This window comes from Orycteropus afer, unplaced genomic scaffold, assembly GCF_000298275.1.
Source record: "Orycteropus afer afer isolate SDZICR_OR568_19922 unplaced genomic scaffold, OryAfe1.0 scaffold00009, whole genome shotgun sequence".
Classification (NCBI taxonomy): domain Eukaryota; kingdom Metazoa; phylum Chordata; class Mammalia; order Tubulidentata; family Orycteropodidae; genus Orycteropus; species Orycteropus afer.
The window spans coordinates 8,226,680-8,247,481 of NW_006921596.1; the positions used below are offsets into that span (position 1 = coordinate 8,226,680).

General features: G+C 38.3%; 1 protein-coding gene across 1 annotated transcript in view; it reads left to right on the forward strand.

Annotated features, from left to right (window-relative positions):
- The window catches only part of LONP2 (lon peptidase 2, peroxisomal), a 127,027-nt gene that overhangs the window by 31,134 nt on the left and 75,091 nt on the right, over positions 1–20,802 (forward strand). The window contains exons 4-7 of the mRNA XM_007946886.2: positions 1,268–1,390; positions 4,531–4,694; positions 6,289–6,383; positions 10,484–10,742. Coding sequence (XP_007945077.1) covers positions 1,268–1,390; positions 4,531–4,694; positions 6,289–6,383; positions 10,484–10,742 — 641 coding nt within the window. The remainder of the gene's footprint in view (positions 1–1,267; positions 1,391–4,530; positions 4,695–6,288; positions 6,384–10,483; positions 10,743–20,802) is intronic.

Genomic DNA, 20,802 nt, shown 5'->3' on the forward strand with positions numbered 1-20,802 from the left:
AGCCCCTAGAGCCTGGCACTTTGAACTTGGACTTAAAGCCTCCAAATTGTAAGAATAAACTCCTGTTTGTTAAGGCTATCCCATTTGTGGTATATTTCTCGTCAGAGCAGTACTAGGTAACCAGAACACCCTCCTTGGGTTTCCGAGGTGTTAGCATTATGGAAGTAGATTGCCTAATCTTCCTTCTGAGGAGTGGCTGGTGGGTTTGAACCACCAGCCTTCTGGTTAGCAGAAGCAACAAAGAGAAGCTCTTTTTACCAGAGGTCCTTCCCTTGTATGTAGGCCTGCTTCATTAGAATTCTTCACGGTGTTTCGTCTGTAAACTATACCTATGCTGTGTTACCTATGATTTTTATTTTCCATTTCTTTAAAAGTGAAATGCATTTTAAAGACACTTAAATGATGCAAGTGCAGGACTTTCCTCTAAACCATAAGAGTATGGAAATTTTCTTAGGCACTTATTTTTGTAGTATTTTTTTAAGCACTCTGCTTTACTGCATTGTCCTAAACTAAGTTAGTTTGCATTGAAACAGTCTTTCTGATTCTATCAGTTTATTTAATATTCAAAGCAAACAGTTCTAATGGCAGGTATACCTAATACATACAGGCTGGGCACAAACATTTAAGAGTTCATTTCCACTGTTGGGAACAGATGAGTACAGGAGTCCTAGAGAGTAACCTGACTGTGGGGTCTCACTAGGTGTATTTTATTTCAGTTGCATGAGCAAATCATCAGGTAATTTGCTTAGATGTAATGTATAAGGTGTCCTTGGCCCTTAAAAGAATAATTCTCAGAAAGAGTTGACATCAAATGTGTGTTCTGTTCTTCTTGATCTTGGAACGATACGTACAGATTCATTTTTAAATGCAAAATCCAGATACTTTTTTTTTTGTCTTTTTTAGGATTTCAGTATTCATCTCAAACAACCTTGCAGATTTAACATACTTGGTTGTGTTATCCCTACGTAACAGTCTGTATTGGTAGGAGTTACCTGGTGATGTAGTGCCTAAGGCATTTGACTACTAACCACAAGGCTGGTGGTTCAAACCCACCAGCCACTTGGAAGGAAGGTTGGGCAGTCTACTTCCATAGTGATCCTACTTCAGAAACCCAGGGAGGAGTCACTATGAGTTAAAATTGACTCAACGGCAATGGGTTTGGTTTGGTTTGGTATCTTTTTTACATAATAGGTTTAAGTCATGGCTTTTGGCTTTTGGAGCATGCGTTTCTGAGAGAGGCTGTATTAATTGACTCACGATTCCTTAGATTTTAGATGCTGTGAGTTTAGAGGAGCGATTCAAGATGACTATACCACTACTTGTCAGACAAATCGAAGGCCTGAAATTGCTTCAGAAAACTAGAAAACCCAAGCAAGATGATGATAAGCGGGTAAATATTTCTTTTAATCCATTCCTTCAGATTCCCAGTTATATTTATGTGGTGTGAAATAGAGGCTTTTTGTTTTGTTTTTTATAAACATTTAGAGAATAGAGAACACCAAACCCAGAACACCACAGCCTTCAAGCTGATTCTGATTGATAATAGAGAAAACCAAGAAGAGAGAGACTCATTGTTACTACTGAAGTTACTCTGAAAGTTTTGGTGTATTTCCCTTGGGTCCTTTTCTGTGCCTGGGTCATCCCCCCCCAAACAGGAGCATTTTCTCGTTTTTTGTTTTGTTTTTACAATCATCCAAAGCTTAATTTACCTAGGCATTTCCCTTTTTGTTGAACATTGTGTGTTGTTCCCAGTGTTTTTTATGTTTTAAATATTAAAAAATAACTCTGATGGACTTCTTTGAGTACAACATTTTTTACTGCACATAGTGTGAAGAACATGCTATGGAATTGTTCCCTGAAAAGGACTGTGTCGCTATATTTTGTCGTCACTTGGCTACCTTTTTGTTTTTAACAAAAGTTTTTATTTTTCAGTCAGACGGTTAGTCCCTTCTTATCTTCTATGCTTTGAGTCCTCTATCCTCCAGTGATTTGGGTTAAAAATCAAGACGAGCAGAATACAGTATCCACCTTTGGGTTTTCTTTGATTTTTTTTTAAAAAGTATTTAGCTCTTTATAGCATATGGTACTGTTTTTGTCTTGTTAAATGAGGTGAAAACAGCAGTTGTATTTGTTCCTGAAAGTTTCTTCTTGTTGTTAGCTGCCGTCAAGTCAGCCCCACGCACAGCAGAACAGCACGTTGCCTGCTCTTTCACCGTTCGGTGATTGGTGGCAGATGAGACCACTGTGATCTGTAGAGTTTTCATTGGCTGGTACTCAGAAGGAGAGCACCAGGTTTTTCCTCCTGGTCCATCTTAATCTGGAAGCGCTGCTCAAGCCTGGTTAGCACCACAGCTACATGCATGCCTTCACTGACTCAGAGCTGGTGGTTGTGCACGAGGGGCATCGGCCGGGAATCAAACTCAGGTCTCCTGCATCAAAAGAGAGGTTTCTGCCACTGAGCCACCAGCCCCCACCCTCCCAAACAGCTTTTGGTTCATTTTAACACCATTTAGTAACATGATCCTTTCCTTCTCTGTTGATTTATGATACCTTCTTTATTACACATTACATTCATGATATGATAGGGTCTGTTTGAAGTCTACCTTGAGCTGCTGAATTTACTGTTTTTATGGTAGGGGAGAGAAAAGGTAAGGAAAATATACTTGAAGTGCACAAGACATGAAAATGACAGTTCTCTGAAGGACACTGGAGATCCTAAGCCCTGGCTTACGTAAAAGATATTTGGAATGATTTTAGAGATCTGATGGTCGTCAGCAGAGAAGCGTTCCTTCATCAAAAGGAGTACAGTATAGAGAAAGAAGAGCCGAAAGAAGGATTTCTTCTGGAGGGACTGGAAAAGGAACAGTACAGTAGCCTGAGGAGGCGATGAACGAGAGAGGAGGCAGTGATCGCCATGCTGGTGGTTAATAGTCCTGGATACCAAGCTGTTTAGAACAAGCTCCAGAAATTTGAGTGATTTCTGGCTTGAGATTAAACCAGTGACTCAGTTCTTCATTTTGTGCAGACAGATAAACTAAAGTGCACTCTGCGCTGCAAGTGACAGAAAACCGTGGGTTCCCGAAAGTAACGATCTCCGTCACGTACATATAAAATTATTCAGAAGTGCTCCAGAATGCTATTAAACAAGAGACTGTTATTTGAAAGTTTAGAAATTAGAGGTTGATATTTGGGGTTAGCTTAAACTATCTCCTTGCCACTCCCCTGTCTAAGTATTGAAATGTGCTCTTTTGCCTGCCAGGAGGACAATTGCATTGACAAGGGCCTTTGTCTCAACAGTGAACTCATTGATAGGCCTCTTTTAAAAAAGACAACAAAATATTTCATTTCCAGTTTTGTACACTTTAAAATATTTTATCTGCTTATGATTTTGTAAGAATGAAAGTATATATTTAATATTTCTATTTGCTGTTTCATAGTATGTTTCGAGCTTTTTGTGTTTGAATATATTAAATAGGCAATTGTACGGATTGAAAAAAGAAACTCTGTTGTTGTTGTTGTTATGTGCCGTTGAGTCGGACCCGACTCATAGCGACCCCTCCTTGGGTTTCCGAGGCAGTATCACTACGGAAGTAGATTGCCCAACCTTCCTTCCGAGGAGTGGCTGGTGGGTTTGAACCGCCAGCCTTCTGGTTAGCAGTCAAGTGCTTTAGCCACTATGCTACCAGAGCTCTAGAGTCATTTAAATTAAATGCCAGCCTATTGTTCTGTTCTGGTAATGGTAGGAGTTACTTGAGATATTAATGGGTTGAGAATTTCTAAGAGTACAGATGATAGTTGTGAAATATGGTAGAGAGATCCTGGAGAATAAATACAAATAAAGGCCATGTGATTTGGCCCAGAAGTTGGTGTGGGATCTGAAGGCACTATTTCAGTACAATGGGAACAGAAACCAAAGGTTTACTGAAGTCAGTGGGAGGAAGGGGAAGCGGTGTCTGCAGGCACTTGTTGCAGAAGCAGAGCATTGCCAGAAGGGAAGTAAATGGTGTGGTAGTGAGTAGGGAGGAACCAGAGGTGAGATAAAATACCATGCAAGGAGGAGGACTTTTCTATATGTTGAAGGCAGAATAGAACCAGTGGAAAGGTTGAAGATGCTAGAGAGAAATGTGGTAATGTAAGCAGGAAAATGGAAATGTTTAGGCACCAAATGGTAAGTAGTGATGCATATCAAGAAAATAGTGGCTGCAAAAGTAGTTGAGAAAAAGGCAATTCTCAGATGGTTTAATTCTTTCTAGTAGCCAGTTCCTTGAAAACATCCTAATACGACCTGTTTTCTCACACTATTATTATCGTAAGCATATATCAAAGAATCATACTCACCTTGTGTTGGTCTGCTTTTTAAATTCTGTCTCCATATGTGCATCTGCCTCTTAGTTATCATCATGGACTAATAATTTCAACTGTGGCCATAAAACTGTTGATTCATTGCCGGACATAACCTTAAGGGTAGTTGGGCATTTCATTTCCCATTTGTTTTCACACAGAGTTTTACTCTTCTATTTTCTACCTTAGGTGATAGCAATACGCCCTCTTAGGAGGATCACACACATCCCAGGTGCTTTGGAAGATGAGGCTGAGGATGAAGATAATGATGACATTGTCATGCTGGAGAAAAAAATCCGAACATCTAATATGCCAGAGCAGGCTCTTAAAGTCTGTGTCAAAGAGATAAAAAGGTAAATTACATTCATGGGTCTTTTCATGTTGTTTACTAATGTTCAAAATTATTGCTTGTGGAAGCAGTTCTGCTACTTTGAATCACATACCAAAAGCTGAGTCATTTGTTTTGTATTCCCTGATCTTTTACTTTTCCATATGCTTAATATATTTATTTACAGACCATTCTTTTCATTGCCAGCTTTTTTTTTTCATGGCTTTCCTAATTCTCAGGATACAGCTTTGATCTGTGAAATACTCTCTTCATTCCTCAACCAAGATCTAATTCTTAAAACATTCTTAATAGTCCTAAATTAACACCACTTTTACCAGTCCACCTACATTTAACTCAGTCCACCTACATTTAACTCTTATATATATGGATATATGTATGTATATGATTTTTTTTGTGTGTGCTTTGGGTGCAAATTTACAAAGCAGATTTGTTTTCCATTGAATAGTTCATGCACGTTTGATTTCATGGTCCCAATTACAACCCCCAACCATAAAAAACTCTCCTCCCTGTAACTGCCTCCTCCCTGTAACTGCCTCCTCCCTGTAACTGCCTCCTCCCTGTGCCCTTCTTACCTGTTCATTCCCCTCTGTCCAGCTTTCACTCTGTGGGAATGCTGCCCCTCTCATGTCTCGTGGTTGATTGCTCTAAGAGGTACATCTCCCTGGGGTAGGTGTTCTACATTATAACTCTTCCAACTGCCTTTTCATTATCTTAAAGAACGAACTGTACTTCTTTGTTTAGGCATGATGTTTGTTCAGTTATCACTGTGTTCTTCACATGTCCCTTTTCTTCCTCTAGATTATAAACTCTGGAGGGCAGGGACTGTCCATTTCTCTTTGTACAAAATAAAATCAAGGGAAACCTTGATGACAGAATATTGAATATATGGGGATTGCATTTTCTGGATAGTCTCAGGGTTGAGTAGAAAACCATTTTTCCCCTTACAGTATTTGTAACTTTATAACTGTGTTGCGTTTTCTTTTATCAGTGAATTATAATGAACAAATTTAATGCTTAATAACAAAAAGATTTGATTTTATGAGATACACAGTGAAGAAGATTAGTAAATGTACTTTGAGGGAATTTTCCTTTGACTCTTAATAAATGCGGAACATCTGTTATGTGCAGAGTACTTGGTTAAGACTATGTTATAGACGGTGTATTTTTTTAATTAAATATCTGCTATCAGCTTACTTTTATGAGTTGACCTCATCTGTGATTCACAAAGTACATATTTGATTGTTGTGTTGTGCAGAGATAGGTACTTAACATCTTGTTGTATAAAGTAAATAGTGGATACATGTGACTTGAGACTCCCTGTGATCTCAAAAGGCTGAATAGTATCAAGACCCACGTTTCAAAGGTAGAATGAACTGTGGTGTTTTTCTCCCCACTTTGCAAGTATCTGTTTTATTTTGTTAAATAAATGTATTATAAAATAAACTTTTTATTATCCAGTTTAAAAAAAAAAACTTTTTCAAATTTACTTAGTCAAACATACATGATATATCTGGCCAAGGAAGGGAGACATGCTTGATTTTTCTATTATTATAGAATTCTATGTTCTTCAAATGTTTGCTGTGATTTTTCTCCCACAGACTCAAAAAAATGCCTCAATCAATGCCAGAATATGCTTTGACTAGAAATTATTTGGAACTTATGGTGGAACTTCCTTGGAACAAAAGTACAACTGGTAAGCCAACAAAATAACACCTTTTTGTAATCTAATTGACACTCAGAAAACTCACATGGATACTTGCTTCAGACTCTCTCCATTGATTATCTTACTGTTACATTAGTCCTTGATGTAGTAAATTAATTAGACTGATCTTGTATCATGTAAGTCTTGGGATCAAATAAGAAAAGAAAGTGCAGCAAGAAGATGCCTTTTGCTTGATTTTGGACGAAGTAGGGCATCTCCCCCCATGTAAGGTATGACACATACTGGGTTCCAGGACATGGCATTTATAATATAAGAGAATGCTTGCCTGTTAACCTAAGGAGAACTATTCTTTCTGGTGTTGAGAATTTTGTTTTTTTCAACTCACACAGGGCCCAGAATGAAGTATATTTATGCAGAATTAACTATACTGAGTAGAGTTAAGGTTGAAAGCAAACCCATTGCTGATGAGTTTCAGGGATGAGATCATTGAACGTTTATTGATGCATATGTCTGGATGATAAGATGAAATTGACTTAATCATCTTTTTTTTTTTAAATGCAACCTTTAGATTTCATCCCATGAATTCTCTTCTAGCTTTGGGAACCGGGTACATTCTTGAGTTGTGCTAGTTTCCTTCATGAATACTTTGTAAATTTGCATTCATTCCCTAGATTTTTGCTTTGTCTTTTTGAATGTGTGTAAAGTTAAGAGGATAATTCACGTTTTGTTTTTTCTTAAATTCTGAGCATCTGTAGATTTTCTTTAGATTATGTCAGGTTACCCTGGTGAACTGTAGAAGGAACTTCTTAGGAGCACTATTGGTAATTTTTCTTATTTTCCAGCTTTATTGCAGTCTAATTGGTATGTAATAAAATGGAGATGGGAGCTCTGGTAGCATAGTGCCTAAGGCACTTGACTGCTAACCAGAAGGCTGGCGGTTCAAACCACCAGCCACTCCTCGGAAGGAAGATGGGGCAATCTACTTCCGTAGTGATACTGCCTTGGAAACCCAAGGAGGGGTCGCTGTGAGTCGGGTCCGACTCGATGGCACATAACAACAACAACACAAACTGCAGATTATGTAAAATGTACGTTTTGATGAGCTTTGATATACATATACATTTATAATACCATTATAATTAAGATAATATAGCCAAAAGGTGCTAACCAGAAGGTTGGCAGTTCAAATCCACCAGCTTCTGTACTGGAGAAAGATGAAGCAGTCTGCTTCCATGAAGATTTTAGTCTTTGAAACCCTATGGGGCAGTTCTACTCTGTCCTGTCAGGTCCCTGTGAGTTGGAGTCAGTGGCAGTGCAATCCATCACCAAGTTTCCTTGTGCTCCTTTGTAAGCGCTCCTTTCCTAAATTCCTCCTTGGTCTTTCACATGCCAAGCACTATAGATTAGTTCATATTTTCTAAAACTTTAATAATCACTTAGAATGTACTCTTTTTTCTCCTGGTTTCTTTCACTCAGTATGGTTATTTTGAGTTCATCCATGTTGCTGTGTGTATCAGTAACATGTTCCTTTGTAATGCTGGAGTATTACGCTATTGTATGAATATTTCACAATTTGTTTACCCATCGACCCATCTGTCGATGGATGTTTGGTTGTTCCCACTTTTTGGTTATTACCAATAAAGCTGCTGGAACTATACTGGTAAATTTTCTTTCTTGTTCGTCCTTCAGATTTTTAAAAAAATAACTTTTTATTGTGATTTGTGCGAAGGTTTACAGAACAAATTAGTTTTTATTTCATGTTTATGTTCCACGACAGAATAATAGTTTTAAAAGTGTTTTTGACCAAAATACTGGTGCTGTAAACTTCAAAAATGAACTAAAGTTGAATTTCTTAGTTTAATTCTTATTCATATTTTTCTGAACATTCCATTGTGAGGTGAAGGCAGTGGAGCACATATTCCTATTGAATTAACCACCTGAGCTCAATTTGAGTTCAGAGGTGTGTCTGGATTCAGCTCGGCTCTTGGGAAGTATGTTTAGTTTGGAGATTGTTCTACTAATTCATAACCCTCCAGTGTCTGTCCTTTAGGCAGAGTGGTCCTATTACCAGGGTGAGAAAGTACATTTAAACTTTAAACATGTTTAACTGCTCTCCTTCTGTTTCATCTGGCAAACTTCTGTGTTGGTGTCTGTGTGCTTAGTATTCGTTTGTGCCATTGATGGACCAGTGGCAATTTTCAAACCCTGTTACTTTCTCTTTGACAGTAGGGCCAGTGCGCAGTGTGAGGAGCAGCTGGATAACTTAGTAACACCAAAACTTATAAATTTATTTTAAAATTTTGGCATTCTCTAGTAATATTTTTCTGTTCTCAAGGCTATTTTTTATTGTGGTAAAATATATATAACAAAACATTTGCCGTTTGCATCATTTTTAAGCATACAATTCAGTGACATTAATTACATTTACTGTGTTTTGCAGCCATCACCACTGTCCATTTCCAAATGTCTTCTGTTACCCCAACAGAAAGTCAGTACCCCTTAAACAATAGCTCTGTACTGCCACCACCACCACCCCCACCACCACCACCACCCCGTCTGGTGACCACTAATAAACTTTGTCTCTGTGCGTTTACCTATTCTACATATTATGAAATAAGTGGGATCATACAGCATTTGTCTTTTGTGTATTACTTATTTCACTCAACATCAAGTTTTCAAGGTTTATAAAACTGTAGCATGTATCGGAACTTCCTTTCTCATTATGACTGACTGATATTCCAGTGTATGTCTGTACCACATTTTGTTTGTCTGTTCATCTGTTGATGGACAGTTGGATTTTTCTATCTTCTGACTATTGTAAATAATGGTACAGTGGATATTAGTGCACATATGTTTGAGTCCTGCTTTCTAGTATTTTAGTTAAATACCTTGAAGTAGAATTATTGTGTCATAACATGGAATTACTGTGCCATGCATTAATTCTACATTTAACTTGTTAAGGAACCACCAAACTCTTTTCCACCGTGGCTGCACCATTTTACTTTCCACCAACAATGGATGAAGGTTCCAGTTTGTCCACATCTTTGCCAACTCTTGTTTTCTGTTTTTCTGATAACAGCCATCTTCTCAAAAAAAAAAAATCTCACTCACTGCCATCGAGTTGGATCCGACTCATAGCAACCCCTCCTTGGTTTTCCGAGGCAGTATCACTACAGAAGTAGATTGCTCAGCCTTCCTTCCAAGGAGTGGCTGGTGGATTTGAACCACCAGGCTTCTGGTTAGCAGTCAAATGCCTTAGGCACTACGCTACCAGAGCTCCCAACAGCCATCCTAGTGGGTCTGAAATTATATTCTTTTTGTGCTTTTATGCTTATAGTTCTTATATTTAGGCCATTGATCTATTTTGAGTTAGTTTTCATATATGGTGTGAGGTATGGATCCACTTTCATTCTTTTGCGTGTGGACATTCGTTTGTCACAGCACCATTTATTGAAGAGACTATTCTTTCTCCATTGGAACGTGGCCCTTTTATTGAAACTCAATTGACCATAGATATATGGGTTTATTAAGGTATGTTCAGTTTTATTTTATTGCTCTGTATGTCTGTCATTATACCAGTACCATACTGATTGGATTACTATAGCTATGCATAGTATAGTTTGAAATCAGAATATATGAGTGTTTTTACTTTATTCTTCTTTTTCAAGATGGTTTTGGCTGTTCAGGACCCTTTGAAATTCGTTATAAATTTGAGGATTGGTGTTTCCTTTTCTGTAAAAAAGACTGTTGGAATTTTGATAATGATTGTGTTGAATCTGTAGATCACTTTGGATAGTATTGCTATGTTAGCAATATTAGGTCTTCTAGTCCGTGAACGTGGAATGTCTTTCCATTTATTTAATTTAGGTCTCTAAATTATTTCAGCATTCTTCATAGTTGTCAACATACAAATCTTTGACCTTTCTGGTTAAATGTATTCCTAGGTATTTTATTCTTTTAGATGCTGTTGTATGTAAATGAATTGTTATCTTGATTTCCTTTTCAGATTGTTCATTGCTGTTGTCACATCTTTTTTCTAAAAAAATATCTTGACTCTTACAAAGCTTGAAAGGAGTTCTTTATTTTAAAATTCCATGTGCTCAGATTATATCTGTTGGATTATTTGACAGATCGTCTGGATATTCGGGCAGCCCGGATTCTTCTGGATAACGACCATTATGCCATGGAAAAGTTGAAGAAAAGAGTGCTGGAATATTTGGCTGTCAGACAGCTGAAAAACAACCTGAAAGGCCCAATTCTTTGCTTTGTGGGGCCTCCTGGAGTTGGTAAAACAAGCGTGGGAAGATCAGTGGCTAAGACCCTAGGTCGAGAGTTCCATAGGATTGCACTTGGAGGAGTGTGTGATCAATCTGACATTCGAGGGCACAGGTAGATTACTTCTCTATTTAATCTCTGATTTTCTTTCCTATTTAATTGACCAGTGATTCCAAAAAGCTGAGACATACAAGGCTATTTGTAGTACCCTGAATGGGAAGAATGTTTAACATACTTTCTAGATAGAGCCTTTTTACCCTAATGGTATACCCAAACTAACTTTGGTATTTGTAGGGTGACGGATAGAGAGCATGCTTCAGCTTTCCTGGATTCCCATTTTAAATAACTATGAATTATGTATGATTGAATATTATAATGTCTTTATATTCATTTTGGCCCAGTAGTATTCCCTAAATAATGACTCATTCCTCTTAGAGATCAAAACATAAGTATGATAGCTGGGCAGGTATGAGGAGGAATCTTTGATAAACTTGTTCTGCTTGCAGTTCCTTTGATAAAGGCTGACTTGCAGTATGAAGGTGAGTAATAAAGAGAAGTGTTAGGACAATTACTAAGGGTATCCTTACATAGGAGCTCTGGTGACACAGTGGTTAAAACATTGAGCTGTTAATGAAAAGATTAGCAGTTTGAACCCACCAGCCTTTCTGCAGGAGAAAGATAAGGCAGTCTGCTTCCATAAAGAGTTACAGCCTTGGAAGCCTTATGGGGCAGTTCTCCTCTGTCCTGTAGAATCGCTGTGAGTTGGAATCAACTCGATGGCATTGAATTTGATTTTTGGTTTTATCTTTACATAAGGAGTCCCTGAGTGGCATACATGCTTAAAAGTGTTTGACTAGTAAGTACAGTTATAAATTGCTTAAATGTAATAATTCTTAGATTATATGAATTTTATGGGTTCGACTAGACAGCACATAACAACAACAACATAGGAGTTTTAACAACAATTGTAAAATCTTTCTACACTGAATTGTAGCTTTATAACATTATTGGTAACTAAGGGGAAGCCGTTTTTGACTTTTCTCCTTTTCCTTCAATTGCTACTTCATTCTCAGGAAAGTTACTGTTACAGGTTCACAAATACTATTTACCACAATATTGTAGCTAAAACACAATTAAAATGGAAAATTTGATAAAAATGCCAAAATTTGACAAAATCAGCGACTATGAAAACACTGGCATCATTGAAAACAACAGCTGAAGTAGACAGATGATACCACATGATTGCAAACCTCATTGTAATTGGGTGGTAATGACAGCTCTGACAGGAGTTCATTAGAAGATTGAAAAAATAAATGAGCTTTTAGCCTTGTAGGTATATTGATACATTTAAGCTGGGCTTAAAAAACTATTTTTGTTGTTACAACTAACTCTCTCAACTCACTGCTGTCAGTAGGATCCAGCTCATGGTGATCCCCTCCCCTTCCTTTTTTGGAAGATTGGGCAATCTACTTCCGTAGTGATACTGCCTCAGAAACCTAAAATCTGCAAAAACAAAAAAAGTTGACTCCTAACCAAAAGGTTTGAAGCCTGACAATATGTTTCCGAACGTTTATAGCCATTGCAGACCCTGTGGAAAGCAATTCTGTTCTACACACGTTGGGGTGCCATGAGTCAGTGGTTTGATTTTTCCTTGCACTTCTGACACACTTTCTGTCAGAATGCATTTCACTGTAGTGACTGTCCCTGATTAATCTGACACTGTCAGAATCAGATTTGTTTTGTTCTCTCTGGTTGCTCCGATTGGAAGATGCCTTGGGAAAGCATGAACTAGTATTTCCTGGTTTGAGGTTAAAGGCCTTCATAGCAGTTAAAAGGTTTGAGTAATACTCACAGCATATGAGTTAAAAAAACATTTTAAAATGTGGGATGTTGAAAAATATGAAGGTCGTGAACGGCTTGTAAAAGAATATGATGCAAAAAAAGTTTCCCATTTTCCTTATTCACAGGGATTTTTGGCCATAGGCAGGATGGGAAATTGAGACATTTTTCCATGAGAAAGGGATATTTTAAATCTCTTTTGTTGACTCATATACAGTTCTTATGTATTGAAGAAGTATCATTCCAAGGGTTGGAATAACAAAGCTCTGTGAGGGATAGAGTCAGGGTAATGCTTTGTTGCCTAGACTTTCCTGTTCGCTCATTGGCCACTAGAGGCTGTAGTCTGCTTTCAAAAAGGAATTGCTATCTTTAGTTTTGGAGCAGTCTTGCAGAAGCTGGGTCTAGGGCTTATGTCTTCTGATTTTAACTACAGAGCATTTGAGAGATGTTCCCCGTTCAAGTGACTTGATTTATACACTTAAAGTGGTTTTGGTTTGTTTCTTTCTTTTCTTATAGTAGTATAATATTGTGTGTTCTATATGGGTGGAATTGTGGGTGGAATTTAGAGAGTAATTTTGTGTAATTAAGGATAAGGGCACATGACATGAAAGTAATTTGTCGTTATTTTTTCCACATTGATATTCATTACGTGATGGTTGTTGTGTGAGGTTGAGTTGGACAGAGTAGAACCATCCCAGAGTGTCTTCCAGGCTGTAATCTTTATGGAAGCAGATTGCCAGGTCTTTTCTTCCATGCATCTGCTGGTGATTTTGAACCGCCAGCCTTTTGGTTAGCAGCTGAGCACTTAACCATTGCACTACCACGGTTCCTTTTATTATGCAGGAAGGCCTGGAAAATTCTTATCAAGTGCCTTGCACACAGCATTCAATGATAAGTAGGTTTAATTATTATTATGTTAATTCCAAGTTCTCAAGGTAAGTGTACATTTATAAACTTCAATATGACTTTGTAAGCTTCAATTTTTTTTAAATGCATTCTAAATTTTTTTTATCCTATTCTCAATTCTATTATTATTTATGTGGCACAATTGTGGGGACAGTGTATTTTTCTGTTACACAGTATGTGATATCATAGTTCACATCACTTCTTGTTAACATGATTAGGTTGAAACAAACAAGTCTGTTTTTAAATGTGTACTGATAGATACAAAATTTGTTCACTCTTTTCAAGTAAGCATACTTTTGTATATGTAATTCTCTTGTTAAGAGAAATAAATCTAAAGAAAATGTTACATTCTTTTATAAAAAGAAAGTTTTTTTTTTTTTTTTTTTTGTGAAAGGAAGTTGTGTTACAATCACCATTGACCTAAAATATTTGTAAATAGAAACTTTTTAGAAATACATGGTATGTATGTTGTTGTTGTTGTTATGTGCTGTCGAGTCGGACCTGACTCATAGCGACTCCTCCTTGGGTTACCGAGGCAGTATCACTACGGAAGTAGATTGCCCCATCTTCCTTCTGAACATGGTATGTATACAGACTGTAATTATTGCCAAATATAAGATACCTGGATTTGTCAGCGAATTGTTCAATTAAGCCTGATTTTACATACACCTTGCTGGTAGGTCCTCCCTAGTCAGCACTCTGCCAGATATCTTATTAAACACTACGGCAGTCTGCCTTTGCTGTCAGGATCTTTGTTGTTGTTAGGTGCTGTTGAGTTGGCTCTGACTCATAGTGACCTCTTGTACAAGAGAACAAAACACTGCTCGGTCTTGCCCCAGCCTCACAATCCTTGCTATACCCGAACCTGTCATTGCAGCAACTCTGTCAACCCATCTTGTTGACGGCCTTCCCCTTTATCATTGACCTTCAACTTTACCAAGCATGGTATCCCTCTCCAGGGAATGATCCCTTCTGACAGCATGACCAAAGTAGGTGAGACAAAATCTGGCCATTCTCACTTCCAAGGAACATTCCAGCTGTTCTTTCAGGACAGATTTGTTCATTTTTCTGGCAGTCCATGGTACTTTCAGTATTCTTCGCCAATACCACATCTCAAAAGCATCAATTCTTCTTTAAACTCACTGCGGTCAAGTTGGATCTGACTCATAGAAATCCCTCCTTGGGTTTCCATGGCACTGCTATCACTACAGAAGGAGCTCTGGTAGCATAGTGCCTAAAACACTTGACTGCTAACCAGAAGGCTGGTGGTTCAAACCCACCAGCCACTCCTTGGAAGGATGGTTGGGCAATCTACTTCCATAGTGATATTGCCTAAACCCAAGGAGGGGTCACTATGAGTTGAGTCCGACTCGATGGCACATAACAACACAACAACATCACTACGGAAGTAGATTGCCCGATCGTTCTTTCAAGGAGTGGCTGGTGGGCTTGAACCACCAGCCTTCTGGTTAGCAGTCAGATGCCTTAGGCACTTTGCCACCAGAGCTCCTAACTCTTCCTTGATCTTCCTTATTCATTATCCAGCTTTCACATGCCTATGAGGCTACTGAAATACTGTGGCTTGGGTTAGGCACACCTTAGTCTTCAAAGAGACATCTTGCTCTTCAGCACTTTAAAGAGGTCTTTCACAGCAGGTTTGTCCGGTGCAATACGTCATCTGATTTCTTGACTGCTGCTTCCATTGTTATTGATTGTGGAACCAAGCAATATGAAATCTGTGACAGTTTTAGTCTTTTCTCCATTTATCGTGATGCTGCTTATCGGTCCAGTTGTGAGGATTTTCGTTTTCTTTATACTGAGGTGTTATCCATACTGCAGACTGTAGTCTTTAATCTTCATCAGTAAATGCTTCAAGTCATATTCCCTTTCAGTAAGCAAGGTTGTGTCATCTGCATATCTCAGGTCTTTAACAAGTCTTCCTCCAGACCTTATGCTGCATTCTTCTTCCTGTAGTCTAGCTTCTCAGGTGGGTAATAAGATGCTGAAATCCATCTATCCCCTAAATTATCAAAGCCTAGAGAAAATTTTTATGTGGAAACAGGTGGAGAGTAAGGTGTGGTTGTTAAGGAAAGGAAAGGTTGAGAGCAGAGTTTGAGCTGAATTCTGTTACAAATTGAAGGTGAGTAGAGGAGGGAGAGGAGCTCTGGTAGCATAGTGCCTAAAGCACTTGACTGCTAACCAGAAGGCTGGTGGTTCAAATCTACTAGCCACTCCTCGGAAGGAAGATGGGGCAATCTACTTCTGTAGTGATACTGCCTCAGAAACCCAAGGAGAGGTCACTATGAGTCATGTCCAACTTTGTGGCACATAACAACAACAACAACAAGAGGAGGGAGAAAGGAGCTCTGGTGACACAGTGCCTAAGGCATCTGACTGCTAACCAGAAGGCTGGTGGTTCAAACCCACCAGCCGCTCCGAAGAAGGAATGTGAGACAACATACTTCTGTAAGGATTTACCGCCTCAGAAACCCAATAGAAACCCAATAGAGATCACTATGAGTTGGAATCGACTCAATGAAATTGAGTATTTTTATTTTTGTTTTTGTTTTGCGAGAAGGGGGAGAAAACAGCAGAGGGTTATAGGACAGCCATGGGGTGGAGTCTGTGAGAACATGTGGCTCCATGTGACAGTGGAGGCATTTTAGAAACACCCAAACCAAACCAAACTCGCTACCATCGAGTCAGTTCTGACTCACAGCAACCCCCTTTGAGTTTCCAAGGTGGTAAATCTTCATGGAAGTAGATTGACCAGTCTTCCTGCCATGGAGTGGCTGATGGGTTTGAACTGCCAGCCTTCTGGTTAGCAGTCAGATGCCTTAGGCACTATGCCACCAGATCTCCTTTTGGAAACACCCAGGTCTTGGCATTTGAATACTGGTCACATGCTCACACAACCAGACTCCATGCAAAGTTTTATTTTCACTCAGCCTTTCAGTAGGCACCACTGTTCTTCAGCCTTAAAATAACCAAGGGAAAATGGAGCTGCTTTAAGGTTTTTTTCCTTACTTATTCACTCACTTTCTCTATTTTACCAGATGTGGCATTTCAGCCATTTGCTAGACATACCTGTTTATGTGAAGGAAGGTGCTAATGAGTTGGGAATTAATTTTGAAAACAACCAAAGATATTTTTTGTTTTTAGACTTACATGATAATGTCAGTGGGAAGGAAAAGAAAGGTGTGATTTACATTTAAATCTGAAGTGAAGAGAATAATGGTAATCGGACTAAACATCGGCTCATTGTTTCTGTTCATGTTTTAAGTGGTTTAAAGAAAGAATAGTAATGTTTATGCTTCTTATGAACTAATGCAGCTTTTCATTCTTCCCAGCATTTTTCATTTGGGTTTCTCTCCACTGGGAATTTTCTGTCCAGATAAACCAAAAAATCACCTCTTACTGTCTATCAGTTTTTATAATTTAAATTTTTATATTTAAATGTAATGTTTAAATAATAAAAATTACTTTGCAGAAAGTAAATATAAACTAGCCCATTTTCTTAGGATGAAGTTTTATGAAATCATGTTTGCCTAATAATGATTCTTCATGAGTTACTCTTTGGTAGACTGTGCAATGAGGGTTTTTGAGTTACTCTTTGGTAGACTATGATGCATCTCAGATCACTGTTGATGTGAACTGTTTGGAAGTACTTGATTAGCTAGATGTTTAGTAATGAAATTATATCATTGCAGGGAAGGCTCACTGCTCACTGCTGTTGAGTTGATTCGACTCATGGCAAGCCCTCCTTGGGTTTCTGAGGCAGTGTCTCTACAGAAGAAGATTGCCCAGTCTCCCTTCCAATGAGTGGTTGGTGGATTTGAACCGCCACCCTTCTGGTTAGCAGTCAAATGCCTTAGGCACTATGCCACCAGCGCTTTGCTTAATTTCTATACAGTATTAGGGAAAAAAAGGAACTTTATTTTCCACATTGATGAGTTTTCATGTGTGACCTGAAATGATGATGTTTTAAATAAATTAGCTGCTTTGTTACTAATCTTCACAAGGGAAAATAACTGAAGCAGCAAGCTTTTAATACCTTTTTAGTACAGTATGCTAGCCATTTAATGGTCTGCTCACGGTCCCCGTTACAACCTGTAAATAGCTCTTCTCTGCGTATCTAAAACTTCAGCTTATTTTAATTCAGGGCCCAGCCTGAGGCTTTCTCAGTTGATGAGTTCAGTCAGTTAGGATCTTACTCTCCTCTAAACTGACCACTTAGTGTCTGTTATACTCCTTTACTAATTAAATAGCATGAGCCTCTAGAATTTCTAATATATAACTGTAGAGATAAACATAAACATATAACCAGTATAAGTTCTGTAAGGCTGGGGTGGGTCATATGTCTTAGTCTCCATTGTATCACTCCATGATACTTACCATAGTGCTCAGCTTGGTGGGTGCTCTCTACATGCTTTGTAACTTCATTAAGATTGAAATTTATGTAATTATATTTTGGAAGTCATGCATTTGTTAACATGAGTACATTTATACAAACCAGTGTATAAAAAGATTTAGGAAGACTACTATAAGAATAACAATATGATTTCTTTAGACATGCTGTATTACAATCCCATGTACTACATTGGGTAAGTCTGTTGCAAAAGACCTCCTTAAAGTGTTAACAACCAAAGATGTCATTTTGAGGACAAAGGGGCGCCTGACCCAAGCCATGGTATTTTCAGTCACCTCATAATGCCTGTGAAAGCTGGATAATGAATAAAGAAGACCAAAGAACTGTTGCCTTTGAATTGTGATATTGGTGAAGAACATTGAAATACCACGGACTGCCAGAAAAACGAGCAGGTCTGTGTTGGAAGTAGGACAGCCAGAATGCTCCTTGGCAGTGAGGATGGTGAACCTTCGTTTCATAAAATGTGGGCGTGGCATCAGGAGGGACCATTCTCTGGAGAAGGACGTCATACTTGGAAAAGTAGAGGGCCGGTGAGAAAGAGGAGGACCCTCAACAAGGTGGATGACATAGTGGCTGCAGCAGTGGGCTCAAGCATGGCAAAGATTGTGAGGCTGGCACAGGACCAGGTGGTGTTTCATTCTGTCGTCCAGGGGGTTGCTACGAGTCGGAGCTGACTTGATGGCACTGGAAGCAACGTATTAAATTGTCAGTTCCTTAAAGACCTTTTCTTTTTGATAATCATTTTTTGGATCTTTTTAAATTAAGGCTTAATACTTTTTCCATTTAAAAATATGTGTATACACACACACACACACACATGCTTTTGGTAGAAAATTTGGAAAATATAAGGAAGAAAGTCCATACATTTGTGTACTGTGTAAGTATGTTGTTGTTGTTGTGGTTACGTGCCATCGAGTCAGCCCCAACTCATAGCAACCCCTCCTTGGGTTTCCGAGGCAGTATCAGTACAGAAGTAGATTGCCCACCCTTCCTTATGAGGAGTGGCTGGTGGGTTTGAACTGCCAGCCTTCTGGTTAGCAGTCAAGTGCCTTAGGCCCTATGCTACAAGAGCTCCTGTATAAATATAATCACTCTTAATATTTTGGTTTATTTCCTGCCAGATTCTTTGAGCAGCATTTTTGCTCCCTTTTTAAAAAAGCAATAGAATTATAATCATACCTTTTCTACTTAACATTGTAGCATAAGCTTTTTCTATATTACTATAAATTCTTTGTAGATATGATGTCAATGATTATATTATAGTCCACACACACATACACATACCCCAAAAAAACCCTCACTGCTGTCAAGTTGATTCTAACTCATAGCGATGCTATAGGACAGAGTAGAACTGTCCCCGTGGAGTTTCCAAGGCTGTAAGTCTTTATAGATGCAGACTGCCACATCTTTTTCCTGTGGAGCAGCTGGTGAGTTTGAACCCTGTAATAGCTTCTTGATTGAACAGACATGAAAAATTAATAATGAAATGCCTGTTTTTCTCCCTTCTCTACATTCCTGGAAAAGAAGTTGAGTAAAGAGGCATCTTATTCTTGGTATTTAAATGTCATTGACAGTAACAGGCTGGCCAACCTTTTGAATTATGTTAGATTTGACCTTATCTACGTATAGGGGTAGAATAGTAAAATAGTTGCTCACCATACAGCTATAAATAATTAATATTACAATTCTCTACAGTTGTTTTCAAAGCATAAACCTTTTTTTTTTTTTTTGGAAAATGCTAATACTGTAACCTAAAATTTTGAGCTCTGTAGATAGTTCCGTTGTTTTTTTGTATCTTGAACACTAGTTGAGTAGTCTTAATAAACCCATAGGAGCTCTGATAGTGTAGTGTCGAAGGCACTTGACTGCTGACCAGAACGCTGGTGGTTCAAACCCACCAGGCACTCCTCAGAAGGTTGGGCAATCTACTTCTGTAGTGATACCACCTCGGAAACCCAAGGAGGGGTTGCTATGAGTCAGGTCTGACTCTATGGCACATAACAACAACAACAAACCCATACATTGCTTGCATTGATTACAAGAAAAGTATGAATTCATATTTTTTTAGAAAAATTAACATGTTTCCTTCAATTTTAAGAAAAAGTAGGTAATCGTGTATTCATGCTGAATGATACATGATTGGAGAGAGAGATTCTTTTCAAATATTCCTATATTGTGCTACAGTGCTTTCTAGATATCTTCTTATGAGGAAACAAGATATACAAAAGGCTTGAATTTTGCTGTTAACGTTATAGTTTGTAAATGAGTGCTAGTTTCATTTATTTCCTACCTGTGTAGTTTCTCAGGAGGATATTTTCATATGCTAATTTGTTAAGAAATGGTTGTGTTTGGTGATGTTGAAAAAGAACATTTTTACTTTGTGTATTGCTGCATTTTTCACATTCATATACAGGTTTATTCACAACATATTCTAAGCCTTCAGTCAGTGAATTGCCTGCTCCCAGCCTTCTGGCAGTCCACTGTCCTGAATGGAGAAGCATGATCAAACAAATTCAGCATATGTAAGACACTGCATCTTATATTTTTAGAGTGGTTTTTAACAAATTAAAAGTTCTTCTCTTTTAATAGCTAGAAAAAATATTAAATCTTTTATTAAGTACTCAGATAACTGTAACTAGTTAGGTCAGAAATTTTTGTTTCCTTGAATGTAAGAAAGAGAAGCCCAAATCACTGGCCAGTACAGCACACCCATCACTTTGTTCAGATTCACAATGTCAATAAAAGGTAGCAGATTGAGGTATTCGTTAATATGAGTATTCTGTACTTCAGTGTAAAGTCCCATTATAGATGTTTTCAGCAGCCTGTGGACTCTCTTTTTTGCACAAGTGCTAATGGTTGTCTCCTTGGCTTGACCTCTAGAACAGTGAAAGGTGACATGTGACTGAAGAGCACTAAGGGCATTGAGAGGAGCTCTGGTAGCATAGTGCCTAAGGCACTTGACTGCTAACCAGAAGGCTGGCGGTTCAAACCCACCAGCCA